This window comes from Gymnoscopelus braueri (assembly GCF_963280865.1).
Source record: "Gymnoscopelus braueri genome assembly, chromosome: 18".
In the NCBI taxonomy this organism is placed as follows: Eukaryota; Metazoa; Chordata; class Actinopteri; order Myctophiformes; family Myctophidae; genus Gymnoscopelus; species Gymnoscopelus braueri.
Genome location: NC_137618.1, coordinates 30,945,040 through 30,953,952, shown reverse-complemented (window position 1 = coordinate 30,953,952; position 8,913 = coordinate 30,945,040). Strand labels below are relative to the sequence as shown.

At 42.4% G+C, this 8,913-nt stretch overlaps 1 protein-coding gene across 1 annotated transcript in view; it reads left to right on the top strand.

Annotated features, from left to right (window-relative positions):
* Positions 1-1,330: 1,330 nt before the first annotated feature.
* The window catches only part of LOC308105916 (vang-like protein 1), a gene marked incomplete at both ends in the record, with an annotated part of 17,392 nt that continues 9,809 nt past the window's right edge, over positions 1,331-8,913 (top strand). The window contains 2 exons of the mRNA XM_080456881.1: positions 1,331-1,398; positions 2,784-2,955. Of these exons, the coding sequence (XP_080313007.1) occupies positions 1,331-1,398; positions 2,784-2,955 (240 nt within the window). The remainder of the gene's footprint in view (positions 1,399-2,783; positions 2,956-8,913) is intronic.

Genomic DNA, 8,913 nt, shown 5'->3' with positions numbered 1-8,913 from the left:
AAATATGTGACGCTCACCTCCATTACTCGAGAGCTGGCGAGAACTTCTGGGAACTCAGATTACTCTTCGCAAATGCTCTTTGTGCATACGTCTTCCAGTTACACAACGTTGGATAAACCTGCCTATCCTGTAAAATGAAATAATGATTGATAATCTTATGTGGTATATTGTGTGGCTCATCCTCTGACAGGCCTGTCAGTCAGGTGTGAGGCGAGAGGAGCGGGGATAGACAGCCGTGACATGTCACGAGGGGCTGGGCAATATTATATTGATATCATGATATGGGACTAGATATAGTCTGGCATTTTGGATATTGTAATCGTGAGATGATATAAGTATTGTCTTTTCCAGGTTTTAAACGCTGCATTACAGTAAAGCGATGTTACTTTCTGAACTTACCTGACTGTTCCAGCTGTTTTATTATTTGCCTTTACCCACTTAGTTATTATATAGGCATTACTGATGATATATTAAAAAATCTCATTGTGTAAATATTTTGTGAAAGCACCAATAGTCAGACCCCACAGTATCATCACAATATGGATATTGAGATATTTGGTCACAAATATTGTGATATTTGATTTTGTCCGTATAGCCCAGGTCTGCATGTCACCTGTTCTCTGTCATAATGAAATGCATGTGTTTAAATCAATTAAACCCTATTAAAAAATGTTTTAGCTAAACTAAAATCTATCTACCAATCTATTTTCTTCCAAAAACAAAAAAATCATCAACATTTTAATGAGTGAAACCTTTTTGCCTATAATGACATGCTCCAAATACGGACGCCAGTTTGCAAGTGGTTAATAACACACACTCCATCACTGTGGTAGCGTGCTGAATATTCAGCTTTGGCACAGGCCTTCATCTTATAGGTCATAGTCGTGCAAAGACAAATATAGCCAAAAACCTGCTTGAACAAACAGTAGGCTAGTAGTACAGTACATCCGGACCATTGCATTATTTGTTAGCTACTGTATATAGCTATCTTTAATGCAGAGCTATAATGGAAACTCTCCCATGCATGGTATCTCCCCCCTCCCTCCTCTCTCTCTCTCTCTCTCTCTCTCTCTCTCTCTCTCTCTCTCTCTCTCTCTCTCTCTCTCTCTCTCTCTCTCTCTCTCTCTCTCTTAGGTCAAGGTGTGCACCAAAGCAGCTCTCCTGGTTTAGCTGTCAGCCACCACAGATTTGTGAAGTCCTCAACGGGCCATTGACCGTAGCAACCGCCTCTTGCGTCTCAACAGCATCTACCCTCTGATCCTCTCTGTGCCACACACTGTCCCCCATCCCCCACCCCCCCGGCCAGCCGCTGGGCTAGAGCTGCATTGGAATGGACACTGAGTCGACCCACTCGGGCTACTCCTACTCCAGCCGCTCCGGGAAATCAAACAGACATGGGTATGTTCACTGGTTGTCTTTCTGTCCACCTGTCTGTCTGTCTTGTATTCCTACGATGTCAGTCTCTCTCATCTCACCCCTTTGCTAGGCATCGATCTGGGTCTTGTGTCCCGTTGGTCGCTGTATACGTGCATTTAGTAATACTGTAATATCTCTCACACACGGCCATCAATCTGTTTGTTGTGAGGTTTAACTGCTGCTTATTGCGTTGGATTTGTCTCCATCCCAGGGAGTGCATTCAGGGCCAGTTGTGCGGACTGCGGACCTCGCTGAAAGGCTTGCTTATGTCTGCCCGGCTGCTCTTTGAATGGAGTTCGTGTCTGTTTATTTGTTTTCCGTTAAAGCGAACCACATGTCGGGCGTGCATGGGAAAACAAACAAATGGAGAGAGGGAGAGAGAGAGAGAGATAGACAGAGAGAGAGAGAGGAAGAGGAAGAGAGGGAGAATGACAGAGCGAGAATGCGAGAGATTGAGAGATGGGTAAAGCTTGTGGATTAGGGTCGTCACAGCTGACTGCCTCTAACCCATTTCACTGATTGTCCAGGCCTATTCAGCAAATGAGATTTTGCTCTCTCTGCTTGGTGTGGGTTTGTGCACACGTCATCATACCATAGTAGTGCAACTGAGCACACGTTCACGAAGTGTGCGAGGCAGAGAGAGGAAAGGAGTGTGCATGTACCTGTATGCCTGTGTGTACTCGCATGATGTGAAGTGTTTGTACACTGTGGTGTGTGTGTGTGTGTGTGTGTGTGTGTGTGTGTGTGTGTGTGTGTGTGTGTGTGTGTGTGTGTGTGTGTGTGTGTGTGTGTGTGTGTGTGTGTGTGTGTGTGTGTGTGTGTGTCATTCTCGAGGTCCGGCAGTACCTTTGATTACAGCTTAGACTCTAAGCTGTAATCAAAGGTACTGCCGACCTCTAAGCCTTAGAAGAAGCCTTTCTAACCAAAGTGCTTAAATATCATCAGTTAGAGCAGGCCATCTCACAGCTAGGCTACAGATGTAAACTTTTTGTTTTTATCTTTGGCAGCCTATAGGGCATGTGAAACAAGTTGGTTGTGAGGGGCTTACAAATGACCGGCCTCTCCAAAAGGAGGGTCAAACAGTTAAGCAAGGTACTGCTCAGTATCAGCTATTATAGGAAGCCGCTCAATTTGGAGGAGGCGTTGTTTCCTTTATCCATGATCGATGTCCGCTGTGTCTGACAAGTATGTCAACTGTATTGTATGTAACAATGTTCTGCCTTATAGGCTGTTTTCCTATTGTCTGACTTCATTGGCAGTGTTTATGTCCTTTGTACAAGGCATTCTTGTACTGTTCTGTTCTGTTCTGCTTATGAGGACATAAATACATATTTCAAATGTGTGTGTGTGTGTGTGTGCGCTCGCAGGGACCGGAGTCGTGAGAGGCACAAGGCCAGCAGCAGTAAGGACAGCAGTCGTTCAGAGAGGTCTGTTGTCATCAACCCCCCTGACAGCCCATCCCAGGACTCCCCCGTTCAGAACGGGGAGCCCCTGCCTGGAGAACCCTCACCCCCAGCAGAGCAGGGAGACGACACTCAGGTAATTGATTCAAGCACTGGACCATGGTATGATTAGCTAGAAAAATGCTGAGTGTAAAAATGGACCCACGAACGGGGTCAGCTTTTCATGTGTCTTTTGAACGTCACGTCAAGTAATCCCATTTCTTTGGGGTCAGTCCGAGGTCTCCATGAGCCATCTGTGAACTCTGAACTCTGGCCCTCTAAACTCATATACACAGCTGGCTGCTAATCGCCGTGGCTACAAGTCCATAATCACTACGTTGACAAGGGACCATATAGGTCAAAGGATTTTGATCTCTTTTTTAGCCCTGCATGGATTTGTAAAGACTGCACCGCCCGTGATGCAACGTGATCTTGTTTGTGTGAGTTCATTGAAAAATACATAAAAAGGGGGGGGGGATAATGTTCAGCATTGTGATAGTAGAGTCATTTCTTTTGTGTTGATTGCAAGTTATCACAATTTGCTAATTTGTTGAGGTTATGAACATTTTTCTTTTGACTGATGGCTTTATGTCAAATTAATTCTGAGCAATATTTGTTATAATGATTGCGACAAATCAGATGATTAGCAGTGATAGAACTGGAAGGCCTTGGACTGAGTCTCGGCTTCTTCCTTTTACCGCTGCAGATTACCTGCATCTATCATCTGATTAATGATATTAAATCCCACCAAATAAATACTCCGAATATTAATTTGACATCAATGCATAAGTAAAAATCACCTCAATAAATTAATAATTTGTGAGACTATAATTTGCAGTCAACACAAACAAATGCTTATAAGTTATAGTCTCAGTGTTTTGAAACTCGTTTTCACTAGTCACATTACACCAGCAGGACTAGTTAACTCCAAGTTTCTGCTGAGCTCTGCAAGCAAAATAACAGAGGTGTTGTGTAGACACAAATCTGTGATCATGCAGCTGTGATGTTGAATGTGGTTCTAAGCTAGGGCTGGGCAATTATCCGAAAATATTTAGAACCAATAACCGACTTAATCTGGCTCATGTCATGTACTGTATATTAATCGTATTATCGAGAAGCAGTTTTCTTTTTATATATTTATATATATATCAACGAATCGACACAAAAAGGTTATAATAGTTTTTCTATAAACGACTAAAGTAGGCTGATTAACCACTTAAGCCCTGCATTATACTTTGTTGCACAATAGTGGCGTGCAAAAATTGAAAAAATAGCCTAAGCTCAGAGCGCATAGTGATAGATCTGCTATTTTCATTATTATTATCCTATTCTATATTATAATTGGCTTAAGGGAGGACGGGCAGTAGGACGGTCAGGTGGGCGGGCGGGCAGGTTGACCACGTCGTCACTCTCATGTCACCATGATTCAGCCATAACCATATAGTTGTCTAACCTCAATGTGTCGTCATGACATCAGGCACAAACAAATCAGTCAGCTCCATATATGGGCACAAAAAGGGGCATGCCCATATATGGGCATATACTGACGACATCAGAGATCTCCATATATGGGCATAAATATAAATTGTCCATAAATATATGGACAGATACAGAGATCTTCAGATATGGGCATACCAGGGGGCGGCCATAGCTGAGTGGTTAGTGAGCCCGCCTAGGGAACCAGCTGGCCCTGGTTGCCCCAGGTTCGATTCCAGGCTATCCCAGCATATGTGCCGATGATATGAAATTTGTCCCTGAGCAAGACTCTTAACCCCAATTGCTCACAGGTTCTCATTGGAAACAAGACCGCAAGGACTTTCATGAACGACCTGTTAAAAGGAATTATCCTTATCCTTATAGTCGGATAGGTGGTGCGACGTAGGTGTGAGGGCCACGTAGCTGCCTGAACCTCTAGTTTTTTTTAATAATCGCTCATTAATTGTAATCGAGGCAAGCGTTTGAAATAATCAGGATGTGGGGATAAATCTATAGGCAGCCAGAGAATGGTTATCAGTTAAATACAGAGAGGGGGGGTAAAATGCTCCAGTAAAATGAAAGATAGTGAGAGTTTAAGATCAGTAAGAAGTACTGGACAAGAGTGAGAGTGAGAGGAGAGAAAGGGAATGGGTGACATATAGAAAACATTCTGCCTTGGGCTGCCGACACTGACTCTTTGACCTACTTGACTTCCATAGAGGAAGGAGAGTATTTTATCATTACATGCATATTGTCCCTTTTGGCAGAAACATTGTTTGTCCAAAACCATTACTTTACAGGAAATGTAAAAAAGAAAAGAAAAAAAGAACCTGTTTTACAATGGATCCAATGTAGTTAGTTACAATTTATTGTTAATCATTTTCATTGGTAAAATATTAATAAAATACGGGAAAAAATCTTTCAAAATTAGCACAAATAACAGATTTGTCACGATGTGTGGCGATGCGACACATTGTGAGCTTGTAGATCATCTATTTTAGCTACTCTTGCATGATACTGTCATACGTAAATATGAAATAGGGCATTAATTAATTAAAAAAACTATGATAAAAACTAAATAATAAAAAAGATGAAATATGAAGATACAAGGTTTGTGGGTGCAGCAAGCACACGTGTAATGCACGCAAAACCACCTGTGTTTTTTGTAAAATCGCTGGTCCATTTCACATATTTTCTTATTCCTGTGTATCGCCCTCTGGTCGGCATTCCATGCTGTCATATGATTGTCAGCTTGTAACTAATGTCCATTGTCTGTGGTGTAAGGTAATCTGGCATGGTATTACATTAGCCCTCCAGACAAATGTGTCCAAATGGTACACCACTACGAGCACCGGCTCACCCCGGCCGGTGCTTTTTAAGAGCAGCTCTTTGTGAGTGCAGTGCAATCTCTAATAGGCTCGAGTGCAGAGGAATTCTCATAGACTGAGATTAGCCTTAGTATACAGCCAAACGCCACTCTGAGGAAAGCTGATATGGATAATCCACCATGTTTATGCACACACCTGTGACATAAGGGTATATAATATAGATCTCTCTCTGTGACACACACACACACACACACACACACACACACACACACACACACACACACACACACACACACACACACACACACACACACACACACACACAAGCTGTATGTGTGTTAGGGGGTGTTGGTGTGTGTGAGTCTGGGTGTCAGTGAGTCTGCGTGAGTCATAGTCAGTGTTCCAGGCCTAGAACGGTGAGACTATTCATGCCCCCATGTGATCTGTAGTTAGACTGAGACATCATGACTTGGTGCCTCAAGGTTGTAGCTTTGGTTTCTACAAGATGCCAACACTAGTGTGTGTCTGTGTACTATATGGACAAAGACACATAACTGGCTGAAGCCTGAGTTATCGCACAACAAAAATAACCGACCAGGGATCAGTCACATCAGTCCTGCGTTGTGTCCGTGGGCTTGTGGAATGGCTGTTTTTGGCATGCAACACCATCGTAAGACTAAGCATAAATTAGGCATTAGTTGTTTCATTTCAGTGAAGTCAAGTTCAGTGATGGTCAGGTTACTTAACACACATTCAATACTGCATCTCCACAAAACCGACCTGTCCCAGATGACAGTTGAGGAACTCTGCATGTCATTTTTGTTGATTTTACCTATAGCCACAAAGTAGTCCCTGTCCTTTGAGTAGGATTCAAACAATTTAGTACTGTGCCAGAAAGTCCCACCAAGTTTGTTGTGTTTGACTGTGTCGAATGCTTGCAACACTGAGATCAGTAATACTAAGACTGAAATTCTGCCACAATCTGTGTTTAACTGGATGTCATTGAAGACCTTAACGGGTAATCTCAGTGTTGTGGTAGTGTGGTCGAAATCCAGACTGGAAGACATCAGAGCAGTTTCTTAATACCAAGAAGTTGTTCAGCTGTTGAAAGACAGCTTTTACAATGATTTAACTTAAAAACAGGAGGTTTGATATGGCCCTTTAATTGTAGGGAGGTATCTAGATTATTCTTTTTTAAGAGTGGGTTGATGACGGCAGTTTTCAGGGCCTGTAGGAAGAAACCTGAGAGAAGAGACGTATTGACAATTTGTAGAATATCTAAGGCCATGCAATTTGAAACATTTTTTGAAAAAGCCTGTTATCACAATAGCAAGGCAACAGGAGGAGGATTTCAGATGTGTATAATGTCCTCCAAGACAATTGTGTCATGGTATCTTACAATAAATATGCAAAATCAAGGGAATGTGGTGTCTGGCATCGAGTTGTTTGGATAGGTGGTTATCCATAACCGCTGATCCGACCGATATGCCCATATATGGGTATACTCATATATGGACATGTACTGATGACATCAGGGATTTCTATATATGGGCATAAAAGGGACAAGGACGGACAGAGATCTCCATATATGGCCGTAAAAGGGACACAGGCAGACAGACAGATACAGAGATCATATACAGTATGGGCACAAAAGGGACACAGACAGAGACGGGTACAACGGGTACTCTGACAACGGGTACAACGGGTACTGCATAACTGGGTGGGGCATGCATTCCCAATGCATCGCTCTCGACTTGCATTGTTCCCGAATAGCTTGTACCTGATATGGAGGCTTTGACTGCTTGTCTAATTTTCTGAATTCTGTCAGTGAAGCAGGAAGCAAATTCATTGCAGGTCCTGATAGATAGAAATTCAGAGGCCGCTGACACAGGAGGTTTTGTTACCTTGTTGACTGCAGCAAACAAGGCATAGTGCATTATTATTGGATTTGATGATAATGCCAGAGTGTGACCGCCTTGCATTTCTCTGTTCAAATGTGAAGTCTCTCAGTAGATGGCATAATGAACATGGAGATTTGTCTTTTTACCACCTTGCGTTCAGCCATTCGACACACTCTTTTATTCTCTTCTTTTATTCTATTTTAACCAGCGTGGCATTGCTCCATGGAAATCTTTTCTCCGTGGAAAACAGGAGGAAACTTGCAAGGCATTTTAGATGCATGCCATTGATTCTTGTGCCTGATGTTTTTTTTATAATGAACATAAAAGCGTGCGCACACCTCCGCGGGCACACACACACACACACACACACACACACACACACACACACACACACACACACATTCCTTTTGTGTTTGCCACCCGCCACCCAGAACAATGGGTGTCACTGTCTTTTGGGGGTCAAATGTACTGTGTGTTAGCCAGGCTGTGATGTGGTTTGTGATGGTGTAACAGGCCTTAAAATAATCCATATTCACTCTGCTGGACAGAAAGACTACCAAGCAAGCAGAAGTCACTTCTTCTTTATCCCGCATTTATTTCTTTCTCTTGATCTCTCCTTGTCTCTCTCAATGCCCGTCTCTCATTCTCTCTCCATGTCTCATCCCTCTATTGTTCTTTTTCCTCTCTCTCTCTCTCCCTCTCTCCCTCCCTCTCTCCCTCTCTCATTCTCTCCCTCTCACCCCCCTCTCTCTTTCATTTAATATCACTTCAGATTTGGGTGCAACAGTTAATGGAACGCTGTGAGCATGTAGATAGCCTATTTTCACATAGTTTTTGCGTGACACTGTTAAATTGGCTCAGGGAAAAAAAGGGCTATTTGATTAATTGAAAATGTAATCACTAGAATAATCACTAAGAATGGAGTGGAACAGTCATTAGATGGGCCAACATTACACTGTTGTCAGACTATTGTCTCCCACCAAGATGATAAAGGTAGGGTAGGTGATATTTTTTTGTTAAAGGGACTACACCATGAATTTTAACTTTTTCTTATTTTTTGTGTGTTTTTGGTCTCCCCTACCTCTCTTCTATCCTCAAAAATACCCCAGTTTGAACACTCAGGCTTTCACAGCAAATCTGGGGTTTTCTGTAAATTGGTCTCAAAACAGGCCAAACTGATTTGGTCCCTTACGTGACGTCACGTCAGGGAACAATTCCTCCCGTTTTTCAGTAAAAAAAAAAAAAAAACGTTTTTTTAATTATTTTATTTTTCTTATCTTTTTCTTATTTTATTTTTTTACTTTTTCCACACAGAACCAGGAGATAACATGCATACAAACTGGCTCAATA